Source organism: Grampus griseus (assembly GCF_964374135.1).
Source record: "Grampus griseus genome assembly, chromosome: 8".
Classification (NCBI taxonomy): domain Eukaryota; kingdom Metazoa; phylum Chordata; class Mammalia; order Artiodactyla; family Delphinidae; genus Grampus; species Grampus griseus.
Window position 1 is genome coordinate 104,583,574 of NC_139002.1, and position 23,717 is coordinate 104,607,290.

Consider the following 23,717-nt stretch of genomic DNA (forward strand, 5'->3'; position numbering starts at 1 on the left):
AAATTGTATTTTTATGCTTGACACTATGATGTACAAATCATTGAGATTCAGTTTTTCTGTTATAATGCCATTTTGTTTCAAGATGCACAGTTGGCTGTGGAATGATAGGTCTAATGTAATGATTTCCTAAATCTCATTTTCTTCTAATACTCTACTGATACAAGAATATCACTATGGATGTTCTTTTTTTTTTAATATAAATTTATTTTTTTATTTTTGGCTGCATTGGGTGTTATAGCTGTGCGCGGGCTTTCTGTAGTTGCGGCGAGCAGGGGCTACTCTTCGTTGCGGTGCACGGGCTTCTCATTGTGGTGGCTTCTCTTGTTGCAGAGCACAGGCTCTAGGCACGCGGACTCAGTAGTTGTGGCACATGGGCTCTAGACCGCAGGCTCAGTAATTGTGGCACGCGGGCTTAGTTGCTCCACAGCATGTGGGATCTTCCTGGACCAGGCTCGAACCCATGTCCCCTGCATTGGCAGGTGGATTCTTAACCATTGTGCCACCAAGGAAGTCCCCAGTGTGGTATATTTTTTTATTTTTCACTTTGAGTAAGAATTTTCTTATCTCACAAGGTCTTTAAGAATATCATTTAAAAATCATAGTAGAGGTTCTAGCCAATGTAAACAAGGCAAGAAAAATAAGTACAAGGCATAGAAGTTGGAAAGGCAGAAGTAAAACAGTCTTTATTTTTAAATGATATAATTTTTTTAATGTACAAAATCCTAGGGAATCTACAAAATAAATATTAGAAGAAATATGTGAATTTATCAAGGTTGCAGGATACATGGTAAATATACAAAAAGATTTTTGTTTTTGGCTGCGCCATGTGGCTTGTGGGATCTTAGTTCCCTGACCAGGGATTGAACCCAGGCCCTGGCAGTGAAAATGCCAAGTCCTAACCACTGGACCACCAGGGAATTCCCCCACAAGATTTTTTTTATACTAGCAGCTAACAATTGTAAAATAAAATTTAAAAATAGTTCCATTTATAATAGCATCAAAAAATATGAAACACGTAGGGATAGATTTAATGTTATAAGTAAAAGATCTTTGCTGAAAGCTATAAAACATTGCCAAGAGAAATTAAACAATAAATGGAGAGATATATCATGTTTATAGACTGGAAAGTGCAATATTGCTAAGATGTCCATTCTCCCCAAATTGATCTGTGGAGTCAACACAATCATAATATCAGCAAACTTTCTATAGAAATTCACAAACTGGTTAAAAATTTTACATGAACTGATAAGCAATTATAACAAGCTTGCAGGATACAAGGATAATATACAAAAGTCAATTGGTTTCCTATATGCAAGCAATGAACAAGTGGAATTTTAAATTAAAAACACATTACCATTTACATTAGCACCATAAAAAACAAAATACTTAGATATAAAGCAAAGAAAAAAACCCAGAAAACCCACAAAACCCCAAAACCTATGTATAAGAGCTATATGAGGAAAACTATAAAGCTCTGATGAAATATGTCAGAGAAGAACTAAATAAATGGAGAGATGTTCCATGTCATGGATAGGAAGATTAAATATTGTCAAGGTGTCAGTTCTTCCCAACTTGATCTATAGATCCAGTGCAATCCAAATAAAATTCCAGCAAGTTATTTTGTGAATATCAACAAAATGATTCTGAAGTTTACATGGAGAGGCAAAAGACTCGGAGTAGCCAATTCAATATTACAGGAGAACAAAGTCAGAGGACTGATACTATGTGACTTCAAGACTTATAAAGCTACAGTATTGGCTTCCCTCGTGGCACAGTGGTTGAGAGTCCGCCTGCTGATGCAGGGGACACGGGTTCGTGCCCCGGTCCGGGAAGAGCCCACATGCCACAGAGTGGCTGGGCCTGTGAGCCATGGCCGCTGAGCCTGCGCGTCCGGAGCCTGTGCTCCACAACGGGAGAGGCCACAACAGTGAGAGGCCCGCGTACTGCAAAAAAAAAAAAAAAAAAAAAAAAAAGCTACAGTAATCAGGACAGTGTGGTGTTGGTAAAAAAATAGACAAATAGATAGATGGAACAGAATAGAGATCCCAGAAACAGGGCCCAGGACAGAAAGAATAGAGAGCCCACATAAATATAGTCGAGTGATCTTTGACAAAGGAGGACAGGCATTATGATGGAGCAAAGATAGTTTTTTCAACAAATGGTACTGGAACAACTGGACATCCACATGCAAATAAATAAATGAAAGAATCTAGACACAGATGTTACACCTTCATAAAAATTAATGAAAATGGATCATAAACCTAAATGTAAAACACAAAACTATAAAACTCTTAGAAATTAATATAGGAGGAAACATAGATAACCTTGGGTATAAAGATGACTTTTTAGATACAACATCAAAGGCATGATCCATGAAAGAAATAATTGATAAACTGGGCCTCATTAAAATTAAAAAGTTCTGCTCTGTGGAAGACAATCTCAATGGAATGAAAAGGCAAGTCACAGACTGGGAGATAATATTTGCAAAAGACATATCTGATAAAGGACTGTTATCCAAAATATACAAAGATTTCTTAAAATTCAACAATAAGAAAACAATCCAGTTTTTAAAAAATGAGCAGAAGACTTGAACAGGCACCTCACCAAAGAAGATATACAGATGGCAAGTAAGCATATGAAAAAGTGCTCCACATTATTATGTCATTAGAGACATGCAAATGAAAATGAGATACCACTACACACCTATTAGAATGGCCAAAACCCATTGACAACACTGGCAACAAATGCTGACAAAGATGTGGAGCAATAGGAACTCTCTTTCATCGCTGCAGCCACTTTGGAAGGCAGTTTGGCAGTTTCTTATGAAAGTAAACATATTCTTAACATATGATCCAGTAATCGTGCTCCTTGGTATTTACCCAAATGAATTGAAAACTTAAGTCCACAAATGGGAGTATGGATATATGAGAACTCTCCGTACTTTTCCTCAATTTTTCACTCAAGACTGCTCTAAAAAATAAGCGTTATTAATTTTTTAAAAATAGGAAAATATATGGAAATGAAAAGGGCCAGAAACAGGCTCATACTTATATGGTTATTTGATTTTTTTTAAAAAAAATAAAGGCACCAAAGCAATCCATCAAGGAAAAGAAAGTCTTTTCAACAAATGTTGCTGAAATGACCATATGTCTATAAGGAAAAAAAATGAACCTTGACATCTACTGCAGATCACACACAAAAATTAGAAATGGAAGATAGACCTGAAAATAAAAGCTAAGAAGATTCTTGAAGAAAACAAAGGAGAATATCCTTTAACCTAAAAATAGGTAAAATCTTAGGGCATAGAAATAAGTAACCATGAAAGAAAAAAACTGATAAACTTCATCAAAATAAAAAACTTTTGCTCATCAAAAGATATTAAGAAAGTGATTATGTTAACCATAGTTGTGAGAAAATATTTGCAAAACATGTCTGGCAACAGGGTTTTATCCATAATATCCATAATATTAAAAAGATCTTCTCAAACTTAATAATAAAAAAAAGACACCCTGGGCTTCCCTGGTGGCGCAGTGGTTGAGAGTCCGCCTACCGATGCAGGGGACACGGGTTCGTGCCCCGGTCTGGGAAGATCCCACATGCCGCAGAGCGGCTGGGCCCGTGAGCCACGGCCGCTGAGCCTGCGCGTCCGGAGTCTGTGCTTCGCAACGTGAGGCCACAACAGTGAGAGGCCTGCGTACCGCAAAAAAAAAAAAAAAAAAAAAAAGACATCTTGATTAAAAAAAAACAAAAACAGGCCAAACACTGCACACCTACTAGGATAGCAGTGATGACGAAGACAGTGAGCATGATGATTATGGGAGGAGAATGGGAAGTTGCGTGAAATAGGTGAAGGGGATTAAGAGATACAAACTTCCAGTTATAAGAAAAATAAGTCACGGGAATGTAATGCACAGCATAGGAAATATACTCAGTAATATTGTAATAACCTTGTGACAGAATGTTACTAGACTTATTGTGGTGATCAATTTGTAATGTATATAAATTCAAATCACTATGTTGTATGCCTGAAACTAATATAATATTGTATGTCAACTATACTTCAATAAAAAAAGAAAAATAATGAAAATAACAAATGTTGACAAGTATGTGGTGAAACTGGAACCTTTGAACATTGTTGATGGGAGTGTAAAATAATTCAGCCACCATGGAAGAAAGTTTGGGAGTCCCTCAAAAAGCTAAATATAGGGGCTTTCTTGGTGGCGCAGTGGTTGAGAGTCCACCTGCCGATGCAGGGGACGCAGGTTCGTGCCCTGGTCCGGGAGGATCCCACATTGCCGCGGAGCGGCTGGGCCCGTGGGCCGTGGCCGCTGGGCCTGCGCGTCCGGAGCCTGTGCTCCACAACGGGAGAGGCCACAACAGTGAGAGGCCCGCGTACCGCAAAAAAAAAAAAAAAAAAGGCTAAATATAGAATTGCCATACAATTCCACTCCTATGGATATGCCTAAAGGAATTGAAAGCGGGGATTTAAAATAGATACTTGTACGCCAGTGTTCATTGCAGCATCATTCACAATAACCCAACGGTGGAAGCAACCCAGTGTCCATCAATTTATGAATGAATAAACAAATTGTGATATATATATATGAATATTATTCAGCTATGAAAAGGAATGAAGTTCTGATATGTGTTACAACATGGATTAACCTTGAAAACATTATGCTAAGTGAAATACGCCAGACACAAAGGACAAATAATGTATGATTCTACTAATATGAAATATCTAGAATAGGCAAATTCATAGAAACAGAAAGTGGATTAGAGGTTACCAGAGATGGGAAGCGGGGATGATGGGAACTTACAGCTTGATCGTCGCAGAGTTTCTGTTTGGGATGATGAAAAAGTTTTAGAAATAGATAATGGTGATGGTTGTATAGCATTGTGAGTGTAATTAGTGACACTGAATTGTATACTTTAAGATAGTTAAAATGGCAAGTTTTGTTATATGTATATTTTACCACAACTTAAAAACTAATAATGTAATATACTCCCAAACCACTGAATTGTACACTTTAAATGGATGAATTGAATGATATGTGAATTGTATCTCAATAAAGCTATTTTTTTCTTTCTTTTTAAAAAATATTTATTTATTTATGTATTTGGCTCGCCAGGTCTTAGTTGCGGCATGTGGGATCTTCGTTGCCACGTGCGGGATCTTTTAGTTGTGGCATGCGGGCTCTAGTTCCCGGCTAGGGATCGAACCCGGGACCCCTGCAATGGGAGTGTGGAGTCCCAACTGCTGGACCACTAGAGAAGTTCCAAATCTATTTTTTTCTTAGTGGGCCAGAGATTTGAATAGATACTTCACAAAAGAAAGTATCTGAATGGCCACTAAGCACATGAAGAAGTGCTTACCATCATCAGTCACCAGAGATTGTAAGTTAAATTCACAGTCCACCAGAATTGCTAAAATTAAAAAACGCCAGATGTTAGCAAGGATGTAGAACAATCAGATCTCTGATATAATGCTGGTGGGAGTGTAAAATAGTACAACCACTTTGGAAAACTGTTTGACTGTTTCTTATGAAGTGAAACATATACCTATGCCATGACCCATCAATTTCATTTCTAGGTATTTACCCAAGAGAAATGAAACTGTCCAAAACAAGATTTACACCAGCTGTTGATAGCAGCTTTATTAAAAATAGCCAAAAACTGGAAAAATCCCAATGTCCAACAAGAGAATGGATAAATAAGTTGGGTGTATACATGTAATGGAATGCTAGTCAGGAATAAAAAGGAATGAACTACAGGCATACCTTGGATATTTTGCAAGTTCAATTTCAGACCACTCTGATAAAAAAAACCTCAATAAAGCGAGTCACGAATTTTTTGCTTTCCCAGTGCATATAAAAGTTATGTTTACACTATACATAGTCTATTAAGTATGCAACAGCATTATGTCTAAAAATATACATACCTTAATTTTAAAATACTTTATTACTAAAAAATGTTAACCATCATCTGAACCTTCAGCTAGTCATAATCTTTTTGCAGTAGTACTATAACATCAAAGATCACTGATCACAGAGCACCATAACATAATAATAATGAAAAAGTTTGAAATACTGCAGAAATTATCAAAATGTGACACAGACACTAAGTAAGCAAATGCTGTTGGAAAAATGGCACCAATAGACTAGCTCCATGCAGGGTTGCCACAAACCTTCAATTTGTAAAAAAAAATACAGTATCTGTGAAGTGCAATAAAGTGAAACAATAAAATGAGGTATGCCTGTGCATTAATCTCACAGACATTATGCTGAGAAAGAAAATGGACACAAAAGAATCACTGTATATGGATTTCATTTATATAAAGTTCAAGAACAGTGAAACTAAACTAATGAAAAAACTTTTAAATGATTGCCTCTGAGAAGTGTTCACTGAGAAAAAAGCAATTAGGAATTTTCTGGGATGATGGAAATGTTCTGTATCTTGATGCAGCATGAGTTACCTGGTTATATGCATTTGTCAAAACTCTGCACGTTGTACACTTAAGATTTGTGCATTATATTGTATGTAAAGTTTACCTAAATAAAAGAACTATAAACAAATGTTGAAATCTAGTTAGTAGGTTTGCTTTCCAGAGATAAGGTTTAACAATTCTGAAACTACTTCCTGTGTATTCTAGCTTGATAAATTGAGTAAATATATTAAGATTAATAGGAACGTGATTTTTCACTGTTGGATAAAGAAGTTACAAGTATGGAAAGGGGGCAGACTAAAATGCACCCTGTGGAATTAGAACTCATGGTTCCAACTGTATAGTATATATTACATATGATAGATAAATATAGAAACATAGATATACGTGTATGTATCCTAGCTTTGTCTGTTGAGAGAGCCTAGAAATAATAATATCCCAATAGCAATTGCTTAGCTCTCAAATCTTGGTTTCCAACCACACTTCTCCACTAAAAAGAACTAGAACTCCTTGGGGAAAACACTGATTCCAGGATTGGGGTAGGAAGAATACAAGATGAGCCTAGAATATCCGTGATTTTAATTAAAAAAATATTTTATTCATTTATTTTTGGCTGCATTGGGGCTTTGTTGCTGAGTGCGGGCTTTCTCTAGTTGTGGTGAGTGGGGGCTACTCTTCGTTGTGGTGCATGAGCTTCTCATTGCTGTGGCTTCTCTTGTTGCAGAGCATGGGCTCTAGGCACATGGGCTTCAGTAGTGGTGGCTTGTGGGCTCTAGAGTGCAGGCTCAGCAGTTGTGGTACATGGGCCTAGTTGCTCTGCGGCATGTGGGATCTTCCCGGACCAGGGCTCGAACCCGTGTCCCTTGTATTGGCAGGTGGATTCTTAACCACTGTGCCACCAGGGAAGCCCCCGTATCCTTGAAATAAAGGAATTCCTGAAGGTGATGTGGACAGACAAGCTGTGGCCAGCTTGAAGGGACTTCCATTGACCAAATATGGGACAATAATATAGGGTAAATAATGATAGTAAGAGATTATAACTCAGTGAATAAAATAAGAACACATGACTCCACACAGATGTAAATAAATAAGGAGAAAGGAAAGCTGTTCATTACAGGTAGAATGCCAACTAATAAGTGTCGAAAAGATAAAGGACTTAGGAAATCATCAATGGATGCTAACACTAATGAGTGCGATTTTAATGAGGAACAGATACATAATTTGTGGAGATTACTTGGAAAATATTTATCAATCACAAGGGGAAAATACTAACTTTTGCAGTAAAGGAATCTATGGGACACGTTAAACAAAAGATCAAAGTTAACATCACCAATGTTGGAACAAACTGTTATCATGTGCTTCCTGATATGTGCTGAGAAGGCCACAACATCACTTTTGTGGTATTTCTGCAAAAATTGCATAACCTGAATATTTTAAGGAACAAGCAGCTGATCCAATTTGAGGGATATTCTATAAAATAAATTGGTCTGAACTCTTCAAAAATGTCAAGATCAGGAAAGGCAGAGAAATAAAGGAGAGTAAGACTGAAAACTAAATCTAATGTGCAATACTGGATTGAATTCTGGGCCAGGAAAAGATAGCTATAGAGGACATTATTAGGATAATTGCTGGTATTTGAATATGGACTATGGATTAGATAATAATACTATATACATTCATACTAAATTTCCTATTTTGATAATTATACTGAGATTATATAAGAGACTTTCTTCTTAGAACATAAGCACTGAATTATTTTAGGGATAAAGGGGCACAGTGTCTCCAGTTTATTCTCAGTTGGTTCAAGAAAAAATATGCATACATACACACACAGAGAAAGAAAGAGGTTAAAGCAAATGTGTCAAAATATACAATTTCTAAATCTGGGTAAAGGGTATATGAGAGTTTCTGGTACTATTCTTGCAACTTTTCTGTAAGTTTGAAATTATGTAGTAACAAGTTACAAAAATTTATACTATTACATTGAAAGGTTATAATAATTTATTAAGCTTTCCCCTCTTTCAGGATGTTTGGTGATTTTAAGTTTATGGTATTATAAATAATACTTTGATGAAATTATTAAATTGTTCTCCATAAAATTATTGCAATTTACATTTTTACTATCAATGTATACAAACACCTGTCTGATCCCCTTCTTACCAGTATTGTGCACTACTACTCAAAGAAGCCTTGGTTAATTTGATAGGCAGATTGCCTTTCATTTTTTAGATATTTAAAACACTTAAAAAAAAAATATCTCAAAAGTGAGAGTTCCCTGGCAGTCCAGTGGTTAGGACTCAGAGCTTTCACTGCTGTGGCCTGAGTTCGATCCCTGGTCGGGGAACTAAGATCCCACAAGTCGCATGGTGCAGCCAAAAAAGAAAATTTCAAAAGCAATTCCCATTATTATATATATATAAAAAAACTAAAGGTGAAAAATAATTATAATATTATACATATTTATAATATAATCTCAGAGACAATCATACTTTGAAAACCTTGGCATACCTTCTTTCAAATTACCATAGTGTGTGTGTGTGTGTGTGTGTGTGTGTGTGTGTTTCTATTTCTACTTAGGAAAAAACTAGTGTTATTGTATCTCATTTTAACTTGCATTTAATACAGTGAAATGACTGTCTTATGTTTATTGATTTGTTTATTTCTTTGTTGAATGTTTGTTCACATTCTTTGCTCATTTTCCCCTTTAGGATCTTAGTGCTTTTCTATTTTATACAAAGTTCTATACTTTGTATAGTAAGTATAGTAAACCTCTTTGTCATTGTTGGCAATTATTCTCTTAGTTTTTTGTTTGTGCAGTATGTTAATTTTGAGTGAGTTTAAAAAAATTTTTTTTAGAATTTTATTTATTTTTTTATACAGCAGGTTCTTATTAATTATCCATTTTATACATATTAGTGTATATATGTCAGTGCCAATCTCCCAATTCATCACACCACCACTCACCCCCCCCCCCCACCACTTTCCCCCCTTGGTGTCCATACGTTTGTTCTCTACATCTGTGTCTCTATTTCTGCCCTGCAAACCGGTTCATCTGTACCATTTTTCTAGGTTCCACATATATGTGTTAATATATGATATTTGTTTTTCTCTTTCTGACTTACTTCACTCTGTATGACAGTCTCTAGATCCATCCACGTCTCAACAAATGACCCAATTTCGTTCCTTTTTATGGCTGAGTAATACTCCATTGTATATATGTACCACATTTTCTTTATACATTTGTTTGTCGATGGGCATTTAGGTTGCTTCCGTGACCTGGCTATTGTAAATAGTGCTGCAATGAACATTGGGGTGCATGTGTCTTTTTGAATTATGGTTTTCTCTGGGTATATACCCAGTAGTGGGATTGCTGGGTCATATGGTAAATCTATTTTTAGTTTTTTAAGGAACCTCCATACTGTTCTCCATAGTGGCTGTATCAATTTACATTCCCATCAACAGTGCAAGAGGGTTCCCTTTTCTTCACACCCTCTCCAGCATTTGTTGTTTGTAGATTTTCTGATGATGCCCATTCTAACTGGTGTGAGGTGATACCTCATTGTAGTTTTGATTTGCATTTCTCTAATGATTAGTGATGTTGAGCAGCTTTTCATGTGCTTCTTGGCCATCTGTATGTCTTCTTTGGAGAAATGTCTATTTAGGTCTTCTGCCCATTTTTTGATTGGGTTGTTTGCTTTTTTGATATTGAGCTGCATGAGTTGCTTGTATGTTTTGGAGATTAATCCTTTGTCAGTTGCTTCATTTGCAAATATTTTCTCCCATTCTGAGGGTTGTCTTTTTGTCTTGTTTATGGTTTCCTTTGCTGTGCAAAAGCTTTTAAGTTTCATTAGGTCCCATTTGTTTATTTTTGTTTTTATTTCCATTACTCTAGGAGGTGGATCAAAAAATACCTTGCTGTGATTTCTGTCACAGAATGTTCTGCCTATGTTTTCCTCTGAGAGTTTGATGGTGTCTGGCCTTACATTTAGGTCTTTAATACATTTTGAGTTTATTTTTGTGTATGGTGTTAGGGAGTGTTCTAATTTCATTCTTTTACATGTAGCTATCCAGTTTTCCCAGCACCACTTATTGAAGAGGCTGTCTTTTCTCCACTGTATATTCTTGCCTCCTTTATCAAAGATAAGGTGACTATAGGTGTGTGGGTTTATCTCTGGGCTTTCTATCCTGTTCCATTAATCTATGTTTCTGTTTTTGTGCCAGTACCATATTGTCTTGATTACTGTAGCTTTGTAATATAGTCTGAAGTCAGGGAGTCTGATTCCTCCAGCTCCATTATTTTCCCTCAAGGGAAAAAATGCTTTGGCTATTCGGGGTCTTTTGTGTCTCCATACAAATTTTAAGATGATTTGTTCCAGTTCTGTAAAAAATGCCATTGGTAATTTGATAGGGATTGCATTGAATCTGTAGATTGCTTTGGATAGTATAGTCATTTTCACAATACTGATTCTTCCAATCCAAGAACATGGTATATCTCTCCATCTGTTGGTATCATCTTTAATTTCTTTCATCAGTGTCTTATAGTTTTCTGCATACAGAAAACTTTTGTCTTTTGTCTCCCTAGGTAGGTTTATTCCTAGATATTTTATTCTTTTTGTTGCATTGGTAAATGGGAGTGTTTCCTTAATTTCTCTTTCAGATTTTTCATCATTAGTGTATAGGAATGCAAGAGATTTCTGTGCATTAATTTTGTATCCTGCCACTTTACCAAATTCATTGATTAGCTCTAGGAGTTTTCTGGTTGCTTCTTTAGGATTCTCTGTGTATAGTTTCACGTCATCTGCAAACAGTGACAGTTTTATGTCTTCTTTTCCAATCTGAATTCCTTTTATTTCTTTTTCTTCTCTGATTGCCATGGCTAGGACTTCCAAAACTATGTTGAAAAGTAGTGGTGAGTGTGGACATCCTTGTCTTGTTCCTGCTTTTAGAGGAAATGCTTTCAGTTTTTCACCATTGAGAATGATGTTTGCTGTGGGTTTGTCGTATATGGCCTTTATTATGTTGAGGTAGGTTCCCTTTATGCCCACTTTCTGGAGAGTTTTTGCATAAATGGGTGTTGAATTTTGTCAAAATCTTCTTCTGCATCTATTGAGATGATCATATGGTTTTTATTCTTCAATTTGTTAATATGGTGTATCACATAGATTGATTTGCGTATATTGAAGAATCCTTGCATCCCTGGGATAAATCCCACTTGATCATCGTGTATGATCCTTTTAATGTGTTGTTGGATTCTGTTTGCTAGTATTTTGTTGAGGATTTTTGCATCTATATTCATCAGTGATGTTGGTCTGTAATTTTCTTTTTTTGTAGTATCTTTGTCTGGTTTTGGTATCAGGGTGATGGTGGCCTCATAGAATGAGTTTGGGAGTGTTCCTTCCTCTGCAATTTTTTGGAAGAGTTTGAGAAGGATGTGTGTTAGCTCTTCTCTAAATGTTTGATAGAATCCACCTGTGAAGCCATCTGGTCCTGGACTTTTGTTTGTTGGAAGATTTTTAATCACAGTTTCAATTTCATTACTTGTGATTTGTCTGTTCATATTTTCTATTTCTTCCTGGTTCAGTCTTGGAAGGTTATACCTTTCTAAGAATTTGTCCATTTCTTCCAGGTTGTCCATTTTATTGGCATAGAGTTGCTTGTAGTAGTCTCTTAGGATGCTTTGTATTTCTGCGGTGTCCATTGTAACTTCTCCTTTTTCATTTCTAATTTTATTGATTTGAGTCCTCTCCCTCTTCTTCTTGATGAGTGTGGCTAAAGGTTTATCAATTTTGTTTATCTTCTCAAAGAATCAGCTTTTAGTTTTATTGATCTTTGCTATTGTTTTCTTTGTTTCTATTTCATTTATTTCTGCTCTGATCTTTATGATTTCTTTCCTTCTACTAACTTTGGGTTTTGTTTGTTCTTCTTTCTCTAGTTCCTTTAGGTGTAAGGTTAGATTGTCTATCTGAGATTTTTCTTGTTTCTTGAGGTAGGCTTGTATTGCTATGACCTTCCCTCTTAGAACTGCTTTTGCTACATCCCACAGGTTTTGGATCATCGTGTTTTTGTTGTAATTTGTCTCTAGGTAGTTTCTGATTTCCTCTTTGATTTCTTCAGTGATCTCTTGGTTATTTAGTAACGTATTGTTTAGCCTCCATGTGTTTGTGTTTTTTACGTTGTTTTCTGTGTAATTGATTTCTAATCTCATAGTATTGTGGTCAGAAAAGATGCTTGATATGATTTCAATTTTCTTAAATTTAGTGAGGCTTGATTTGTGACCCAAGATGTCATCTATCCTGGAGAATGTTCCGTATGCACTTGAGAAGCAAGTGTAATCTGCTGTTTTGGGATGGAATGTCCTATAAATAGCAATTAAATCTATCTGGTCTGTTGTGTCACTTACAGTTTGTGTTTCCTTATGGATTTTCTGTTTGGATGATCTGTCCATTGGTATAAGTGAGGTTTTAATGTCCCCCTCTATTATTGTGTTACTGTTGATTTCTTCTTTTATAGCTGTTAGCAGTTGTCTTATGTATTGAGGTGCTCCTATGTTGGGTGCATATATATTTATAATTGTTATATCTTCTTCTTGGATTGATCCCTTGATCATTATGTAGTGTGCTTCCTTGTCTCTTGTAACATTCTTTATTTTAAAGTCTATTTTATCTGATATGAGTATTGCTACTCCAGCTTTCTTTTGATTTCCATTTGCATGGAATATCTTTTTCCATCCCCTCACTTTCAGTCTGTATGTGTCCTTAGGTCTGAAGTGGGTCTCTTGTAGATAGCATATATATGGGTCTTGTTTTTGTATCCATTCAGCAAGCCTGTGTCTTTTGGTTGGAGCATTTAATCCATTCACGTTTAAGGTAATTATCGATATGTATGTTTCTTAATTGTTATGTGTTTGTTTTTGTAGGTCCTTTCCTTGTCTTGTGTTTCCCACTTAGAGAAGTTCCTTTAGCATTTGTTGTGGAGCTGGTTTGGTGGTGCTGAGTTCTCTTAGCTTTTGCTTCTCTGTAGAGCTTTTGATTTCTCCATTGAATTTGCATGAGATCCTTGCTGGGTAGAGTAATCTTGGTTGTAGGTTCTTCCCTTTCATCACTTTAAGTATATCATGTCTCTCCCTTCTGGCTTGTAGAGTTTCTGCTGAGAAATCAGCTGTTAACCTTATGGAAGTTCCCTTGTATGTTACTTGTCATTTTTCCTTTGTTGCTTTCAGTAATTTTTCTTTGTCTTTAATTTTTGTCAGTTTGATTACTATGTGTCTCAGTGTGTTTCTCCTTAGGTTTATCCTGCCTGGGACCCTCTGTGCTTCCTGGACTTGGGTGGCTATTTCCTTTCCCATGTTAGGGAAGTTTTCGATTATAATGTCTTCAAATATTTTCTCGGGTTCTTTCTCTCTTCTCCTTCTGGGACCCCTATAATGTGAATGTTTTTGCATTTAATGTTGTCCCAGAGGTCTCTTAGGCTGTCTTCATTTCTTTTCATTCTTTTTTCTTTACTCTGTTCCACAGCAGTGAATTCCACCATTCTGTCTTCCAGGTCACTTATCTGTTCTTCTGCCTCAGTTATTCTGCTATTGATTCCTTCTAGTGTATTTTTCATTACAGTTATTGTATTGTTCATCTCTGTTTGTTCTTTAATTCTTCTAGGTGTTTGTTCTTTAATTCTTCTAGGTCTTTGTTAAACATTTATTGCATCTTCTTGATGTTTGCCTCCATTCTTTTTCCAAGGTTCTGGATCATCCTCACTATTATTATTCTGAATTCTTTTTCTGGAAGGTTTCCTATCTCCACTTCATTTAGTTGTTTTTCTGGGGTTTTATCTTGTTCCTTCATCTGGTACATAGCCCTCTGCCTTTTCATCTTGTCTATCTTTCTGTGAATGTGGTTTTTGTTCCACAGGCTTCAGGATTGTAGTTTTTCTTGCTTCTGCTGTCTGCCCTCTGGTGGATGAAGCTATCTAAGAGGCTTGTGCAAGTTTCCTGATGGGAGGGACTGGTGGTGGATAGAGCTGGGTGTTGCTCTGGTGGGCAGAGCTCAGTAAAACGTTAATCCGCTTGTCTGCTGATGGGTGGGGCTGGGTTCCCTCCCTGTTGGTTGTTTGGCCTGAGGTGACCCAACACTGGAGCCTACCCGGGCTCTTTGTTGGGGCTAATGGCAGACTCTGGGAGGGCTCACACCAAGGAGTACTTCCCAGAACTGCTTCCAGTGTCCTTGTCCTCACAGTGAGCCACAGCCACCCCCTGCCTCTGCAGGAGATCCTCCAACACCAGCAGGTAGGTCTGGTTCAGTCTCCTATGGGGTCACTGCTCCTTCCCCTGGGTCCTGATGTGCACACTACTTTGTGTGTGCCCTCCAAGAGTGGAGTCTCTGTTTCCCCCAGTCCTGTTGAAGTCCTGTAATCAAATCCCACTAGCCTTCAAAGTCTGATTCTCTAGGAATTCCTCCTCCCGTTGCTGGACCCCCAGATTGGGAAGCCTGACATGGGCTCAGAACCTTCACTCCAGTTTGTGAGTCATCCACCCAGCAGTTACGGGATTTGATTGTATTGTGATTGTGCCCCTCCTACTGTCTCATTGCAGCTTCTCCTTTGTCTTTGGATGTGGGTATCTTTTTTGTTGAGTTTCAGTGTCTTCCTGTCGATGATTGTTCAGCAGTTAGTTGTGATTCCTGTGCTCTCGCAAGAGGGAGTGAGCGCATGTCCTTCTACTCCACCATCTTGAACCAATATAAAATTTTTTTCTTCTTTTAGCTTATGTATATCATTGGAAATAGATTAAACTACTTATGATCAGACTTGTTACAAAGAATCCCCCCTTAGCATACTTGATAATTGGCAATCTTCATAAATGCAGATTCTACATAGGTTAAGTCTGAAAGTTTTTAAAGTTGAGGTATAATTGACATGTAACATTATATTAGTTTCAGGTATACAACATAATGATTCAATATTTGTGTATATTGCAAAATGATCACCACAATTAGTCTAGTTAACATCTGTCATCATATATACTTACAATTATTTTTCTTGTTGAGAACTCTTGAGATCTACTCTTTTAGCAACTTTCAAATATGTGATACAAAAAAGGTAGTTGCCGTGCTGTACATTATACTCCCGTGACTTATTTATTTTATAACTAAATCCTTTGACATAATCTCATTGGCCTTTGATAACTTCCTTGCTTTCTGGCCCAACAAGATACCCATCTCATCTTGTACAGTTCTACTTTAGGCCCAGAATCAGCCATTTCTCCTTTTTAGTGAGCCCTGGTATTTAGAGAACGCATTCTGAGTACGAGGAGTGTTTGTTGCTTCTTAGTTTTTAATGACCATTTTAACAGGTGTGAGGTGGTATCTCATTGTGGTTTTGATTTGCATCTCCCTGATGATTAGTGATGTTGAGCATTTTTTCATGTACCTGTCCATCATCTGTATGCCTTTTTATGGAAAATGCCTATTCAGATCCTCTGCCTATTTTTTAATTGGGTTGTTTGTTTGCTATTGAGTTGTATGATTTCTTTATATTTTTTGGTTATTAGCTCCTTACCAGATATATGATTTGCAGATTTTTTCTTCCTTTTCATTTTGTTGATGGTTTCATTTGCTGTGAAGAAGCTTTTTAGTTTGATGTAGGTTCCACTTATTTATTTTTACTTTTGTTGCCTTTGCTTTCAGTGTCAAGTTAAAAATATCATCGCCAAACCCCATGTCAAGGAGGTTACCACTTATGTTTTCTTCTAGGAGTTTTATGGTTTCAGGTCTTATAGTCAAGTTTTTAATCTATTTTGAGTTAATTTTTGTGTATGGTGTAGGATAGTGGTCTAGTTTCATCCTTTTGCAGAGTATTTACATTTTTAATTTGAAAATAATTTTTGATTTATAGAAGAGTTGTAAAAACAGTACACAGAGTTCTTATATACTGTCCACCCAGATTCCTCTGCAGTTAATATTTTGACATCTGTAACATCTGTAACAGGCTTGGTTTTTATTGACTGCTTTTTTGTATGAGTTATATTTTCCTTTTTCTTTGCATGTCTATTAAATATTTATTTTCTACTGGATAATGTGATCTATATTCTGTTCTACCTCTGAAGAGTGTTGATTTTTGTTCTAGCAGACAGTTCTAGCAAGCTAATCACCCTAACCTTGTGTAGGCTTTTAAAGTACATTTTAAAGGGTAGATCTATAGGAAGCCGAGTCATTTTCAAACCCCTCTAACTTGATATCACATAACCTCCAACTGTATCTTCTCTGTGAATCTTGTTGAGACTTGGTTTTAGGCTTTTTAGGGTGGATCAGACCTTCTTCTTGAATGTGTTTTTTACTACTAAAATATTACCTTTTTGCCATCTCAGCTGGACACCATCAGTTTTATCAAGTTCTCTCCATTCTGGCTGGGCCTGAAGGCCAACATTTCCCACCATTGCTTCACCACTAATTTCTTGTTCCATTTTCAACTCCATTGCAACTGCTCTCTGGGAAATCTTATATAGTCTCACTGCTGTATGCATAGCCCAGCCCTTGGCCAAAGGCTCATGGGGAGCTTCCATACAGACTTTTGGTACCCACTTCTGCACAGTTCCCTCCTCTCCAGTGCCCTGCCTTGCAGATTCCAGGTACTTTCACAACCCTGAGCTCTATTTGCTGTCTCCTCAGCTTAATGGAACCACTGTACTCTGCTTGGGCTCCAGCTCTGTCCTCCATGGGCAGGAAAATTTCCCCAGGCAGACATCCAGGGCAATCATAGGGGTCATGTCATGAGTTTCCCTTCTCTCAAGGATCACAGCTTGTGCTATTTATTGCTCAATGCCTGAAAACAATTGCCTAGTATATTTTATCCAGTTTTATAGTAGTTTTTGGTGGGAGGGCTTATTTGGTACCAGTTATTTCATCACTGCAAAAAGGAGAAGTCCCAATATATGGTTTTGATCTATGTTCACATTGCCACAAGATTGAAATTTTTCTATCTACTTTTTCTTTAAGAGTTGAAGAGCTATGTCAATAAGTAGTTTGATATTGATATTATATCATTCTTTCCCCCTTATCTCCACCCCATCTCAGCAAAAAGGTGCAAATGTAAACTCATTTTCAAAGATCATGCTGGTTTATTTAGTAGTTCTTTCAGCAAGGGCTTAAGGAATATAAACATATTAAGTTTCTCATTCTTTAATGGTAGTTTGGTTCTCTTAAAAGTCCAGAGTCAAAGTGAATTTTCTTCAGATCTTTGAAGATAGTACTCAATTATCCTCTGGCATCTAGCATTGTTGATGAGAAGTCTAACTCATGTTTCTTTTGGCTAATTTGATTCTCTTTTGTAGCTTTTAGGGTTTTCTCTTTATCCTTGTTATTCTGGGTTTCATTGTGATGTGTTTAGCTGTGTGGCTCAGTCATTCTTTATTCTGAATTTTTTAAATTTTTTTTTAGTGTTTTTGCCTTTTAGAAATCTGTTCTTAATGTCTTTTATCTTTTCCTTCTTTTAATTGATATATAATTCACATGTCATAAAATATACCATTTTAAAGCATATAATTCAGTGGTTTTAAGTATATTCACAAAGTTGTACAACTGTCATCACTATTTATAACATTACATTTTCATCACCCGCAAAAGAAACCCTGTACCCATTAGCAGTCACTCCCCTTACCCCACCCCCTGTCCTTTGGCAAACACTAATCTACTTTCTGTCTTTATGGATTTGCCTGTTCTAGACATTTCATATAAACAAAATAATACACTATGTGGCCTTTTGTGTCTGACTTCTTTCACTAAGCATAATGTTTCCAAGATTCATTTATGTTAGTATGTAGCATGTAACAGTACTTCATTTCTTTCTCTGGCTGAATAATATTCCATATTTTGTTAATCTGTTCATCATTTGTTGGACATTTGGGTTGTTTCCACTTTTTCCTACTATGAATCATGCTTCTATGGACATTCAAGTACTACTTTTTCTTTTAAATATGCTCTTTTACAGTGTCTAATCTACCATCCATAGGGTTTTCATTTCAAACACTGTATCTTCAATTTCTAAGATTTCTAATAGGGTTTTTGGCTGTTACTTTCTGTTTAATTGATGGCAGTGTATTCTTGTTTCATGGCTTCTTTTTATATTTGAGGGTATAAAATACAGAGCACTTATTTTTAAAGTTCTTTTCAGATTGTTTTATTAACTCTATTTCTTTCCTCAGGTATACATTTTGTTGGTTGATATGTGTCCTATTTTTCATGGTATTGGTCTTCACTGGTTGGTAATTTTTAGTTAAGAGCTAATTGTCCATGACCCTTTTGTCCTGAACACATCCTGCATTGACAGCCTTCCAGTAGGAGGTTCTCTGGGTTGCTGAGCCCTAATCTGCAGGGCACGTATCTTGGATTAAACTTTGCTTGAGTGGAAAGATAAAAGACTCTTGTATCTTAATAGGATATATAGTTCTGAGTCTCATCCGTACTTATATTACATGGCTCTAAGGCCCTCAGCCTGCATCACTGATGCTGCTACTAGCATCACTTGGCTTTTAACCAACCCTCAGGTAGGCAGGTGGCATCCCTTTGGCTTTTGTTCATGTTTTGGTCCCTTGCTTATACCTCCTATGTGTGGCCTCTGTGGCTCTTGCTCTTAAACCTGTTGTTGCAATATTAGCTCCATTTTTTTTTTCCATTCCATGCCTCAAACATGGGGCATCTTTGGTCCTTACTTACCATTGTGGATTCTCTCTCTCTTTTTCCTTTCGAAGATTAGGGAAGAATACCTCTCTATTTCTGGTCTATAAAGATTTCTCTTTTCTTTTTTTCTCACTATAACTATATTTTGTTTTGTTTTAATTTTTATTTATTTGGCTGTGTCATGCGGTATGTGGGATACTAGTTCCCCGACCAGGGATCAAACCCGTACCTCCTCCATTGGAAACGTGGAGTCTTAACCACTGGACCACCAGGGAAGTCCCTATGACTATGTTTTATTAAAATTTAAAAATACTTGTTTTATCATTTTATGTGTTTGAATGGGAAGATGAAATTTCAACATATGCTTGACTTATCTTGAAACAGAAGGCTTTTTATTTAGTTCTACTGTTTTACCTTTTCACATTTAACTCTAGTCAATCCATCTGGATTTTTTTTTTTTTTTTGGTGTATGGAGTGAGTTAATTGAAATTAATTTCCCCCAAATAACTACTCATTTAAAAAAATCATTATTAAGATTTCTAGAGAATTCCAAGTTATTGACAAACCTTTTTCTCATGTATCTACATGTTTTCCCTATTTTTCACTGTATTACCACTTTATAGGATTGAGGAACAATTTTTTCTTATTTCACAGAAAAGTAATTGAATCACAGAAAAAAGGGGGTCACCCTAGGTCAGAAAGTCAGTCAGTGGTAAATCTGAAGATTGATGTAAGTCATCCTGGTTTAGTGCCAACTTCATTAAACTTCAGTGTAGCATAACCTTGCTGCCATATTATCTCAAGCTTTGTTACTGAATTATATTTGAAAAACAAACTAATGGCAAGAAAAATATTACCCATTAAGATTGATAGCTAGAACTTGATCTTCTTTGAGATGGTTAAAGCTTATTAGATATATGGTATGAATGTTTTAGAAGAAAGTTGTGCTATTATTTTAGGATATATGTTATTGTTATTAAAATTTTTAAGTTGAATTCTTTTATAATATCAACATTGTCAACCTCATTTATAAGGTAGAACGTTCAGAGACTGAGATATATATTTTTATTCATATTTAGTTCTCCATTCTAATACTACTATAGAGGGGAAATAAGGGATGGCATTTTATGAAATGGGAGATTTGGGTTTTTTTCCCTTTATAATATTAGTGCCAGGGTACAGAAAGAAAGAAGGATGATGCATACTTTGAGGTTCTATTTGTTGGTGTTGCTCCAGGACTCACTGATGCTTTGTGTAAAGAGTTCTGAATCAACATATGTAAATATACGAAGTGGTTAATTGACAATTAAATTAGCAAGAGTTTGCTTCTCTTGGGTAAAAAAAGGCATTAGGCATTAGGTAAATGCCTGAGAGGGTCATTCTTGAATTTTTCTGTTTTAAGTTCTAAATTAGCTCACTTACTGGATTTGTGTTATTAAATAATGAATTGATTTATTTAAAAATATAAGAATATCAGTTAGAGCTATCAACTCTGAAGATTTGTGGCATTGGATATGTCCTTGTGGAAATTAAGTGAAAATACAAATTGATTTAGCAAATTTTCAATTTGTGTAAAATTGAAAACATGTGATTAAATGTCTTATCCCCATAAAGTAATTCTAAATGTTTAAGCAATTTGCTGATGCATAGCCATCTCCAGTCATATTTAAAATTTTGCAGATAATCTTTTCATCAGGGAAGAGACTTCTTGGCTTATCAGTTTAATAACTCCAGAAACTCTGGTGCTTATGCAAACTGCTTGTTCTATTCTGCCACCATCTCTTCTCACACAGAAATACAGTCTATACTGCCTGGACTCTCTGCAGAGCTGAGCTGGACTTCAGAGGAAACCAGCTATTCTCAGGACGTGTCAGAGGTAACACCCTTCCAGATGATTTTTGAGGCAAGTTTTGCTGTGGTTCTATAAATTAATGATGTTTTGATTCTTATTTTTCTACAAATGTAATAACAGGAAAGAAAAACCTAGGTCCGTTACAGTTCAAAGTTGAAATGAAATAAGGCATTGGTCCCCAAACTTCCGTATGCCGATTTTAAATCACCTGGGAGCTTTCAAAATAGTGATGTTTGTGTCCCACTTCAAGAGGTTGTGATTTAATTGGTCTAGGGTGCTGGATTAGTCTGCTTAGGCTGCCATTAAAAAAAAATACCACAGGTTGGGTGGCGTAAACAACAGAAACTTATTTTCTCATACTTCTGGAAGCTAGAAGTCCAAGATCAAGATATCTTGTCACTGTTCACATGACCTTTCCTCTGTATGTATGTGGAGAGAGAGCCTTCTGGTGTCTTTTCCTCTTCTTACAAGGACACCAGTCCTATCAGATTAGGGCGCCCCCTTATGACCTCATTTAACCTCAATGACATTCTTAAGGCCCTGTCTCCAAATACAGTCACCTGGAGGCTAGGGCTGCAACAGATGAATTTTGGGGGACACAATCCAGTCCGTAAGATGTGTGGCCTGGGCTTTGGAATATTTTTAAAATCCCAGATGATTCCTAATGTGCAGGTAAATTTGAGAACCACTGAAGTAAATCATTATTTGAATTTGGATCTCCTGAAAAAGAAAATAAAAATGGATTCCCAGTGCAGATCCTATTTACATACATTTTTATTAGGTTGGTTTAAAGATCTTTATTGATTTTTTTGTAGCCCAGATTTATGAGAGTGACAATTGAGTTCTCCATTCCCTTTAACAATTCTCGGATCCCCTATCTTGCTTCCTTTGAACTGGTAAGAGACAAAGAATTAGAGTACTTTAAATGTTCTCCCAAAAAGCACTTGGGAGGCCTTTCTCCATGTTGGAACAATTATATCCTTCTTCTAAAAGGAAATGACTATGGTATCGGGACAAAAGATATCCGTGGCTGTGCCTTATCTTGTTTAGGGGAACGAAGGGTAAACAGTCTGGAGCAATTAATGGTTAGTCAGCTCTAAAACTATTAATGTCAAGTAGCAATAAAAAAGCTGATTTCACTGAGCCAAGGAAAGCAGTTCTAGAAAAGGAAATCATGTGTTTTAGCCAGTCTGAACAAACAATGGTAATTCTTATACCTAACATATATATTATTTAAGCCTCCTGACAACTCTATGAAATGGATAGGACAAGGATTATCATCACCCCATTTTACAGATACAAGAAAACTGAAATTCAGAGAATTTGACTGACTTTCCCAAGGTCATACCAAAGTTAAGGACAGAAATAGAATCTGAATCAAAGTCTTACTCATATTGATCAGTGCTGTTTCAATATTCATTTCTTTACTCAGAAACCTGTGTTTGTTCACGACAGCTTCACTGTGCTAGACAGAGTCCCAAGACATGTTACTTGATCCCAAGGAACTTGGAATCTAAAGGAAAAGATAGATAAGTAAACAAATAATTACAATGCAGTGTAATATATATCATGATACAGGTATGCACTGATGCTGAGGTAGCTTAGAGGAAGGGTACCTAACCCAATGGGAAGTTGTCAAGGTCTAGAGGTCTTCGATGAGACTGAAAAACAGATTTTCTGGGTATAAGAAGTTCAGAGACTTGAAAGAACAAAAATTTATCATCAGAGTGATAAAGTTTCTTTCTTTTTTTGTTTTGTTTTTCCTTATTTCAAGAGCAGTGTTTCCCTCAGGAAAATCAAAGTGTGTATTTAGAGTACAGATAATTGACTTAATCAAGGTAGCCACTATTAACATCTCGGCGCATATTTTTTCACGTAAGAGTGGGACATTTTAGTTTAAGCCTTCCAGAACAATACAGTTCCAATCTATGGCCGTGGAAGTAGGTGGCTGGAAATGAGTGGAGGTCAAGGTCGTTGGAGTTGAGGAGGTCAGAGAATTATGAGACCAAATTGTTGCTTAGACTGGTCATCTGTTTGTATGTGGAAGTCAGCCAAGATGATGGCAGGACAGAGGATGATGGCAGAGGATGATGGCAGTACAGAGGAGAACTGTGAGCTTAGTGCCCAGTAATCAGTTGGTGATAGGTGGGGCGAGGTAAGAGCAGTATAACCTAAGAGGAACAAGGATTTCCTGAAAGGATTTGCTCTATTACATCTCATTGTCTCTGATACTGTGCAGCTATTTAAAATATTTTTTAAATAAATTTATTTATTTATTCTTTATTTTTGGCTGCGTTGGGTCTTTGTTACTGCGTGTGGGCTTCCTCTAGTTGCTGGAGCGGGGGCTACTCTTTGTTGCGGTGCACAGGCTTCTCATTGCATTGGCTTCTCTTGTTGCAGAGCATGGGCTCTAGGCGCATGGGCTTCAGTAGTTGTGGCTTTCGGGCTCAGTAGTTGTGGCTCACAGGCTCTAGAGCGCAGGCTCAGTAGTTGTGGCGCACGGGCTTAGTTTCTCTGCGGCATGTGGAATCTTCCCGGACCAGGGCTCAACCCGTGTCCCCTGCATTGGCAGGCGGATTCTTAACCACTGTGCCACCAGGGAAGTCCCTATTTAAAAGATTTTTGAATGAAGAGAATGAGAAGAGAAAAAGGGGAGGTTGTGAAAGATTTCATCATACACGTATATCTCAACTGGGAAGAAGGGTCAAGTGGCAAGGTTTATAGCAAAGGCTAGTGAATGGAGACCTCCATGAAA

General features: G+C 36.7%; 1 protein-coding gene across 1 annotated transcript in view; it reads left to right on the forward strand.

Annotated features, from left to right (window-relative positions):
- The window catches only part of TOP6BL (TOP6B like initiator of meiotic double strand breaks), a 91,245-nt gene that overhangs the window by 20,985 nt on the left and 46,543 nt on the right, over positions 1–23,717 (forward strand). The window contains exon 4 of the mRNA XM_082660892.1: positions 20,904–20,986. Within this exon, the coding sequence (XP_082517018.1) occupies positions 20,904–20,986 (83 nt within the window). The remainder of the gene's footprint in view (positions 1–20,903; positions 20,987–23,717) is intronic.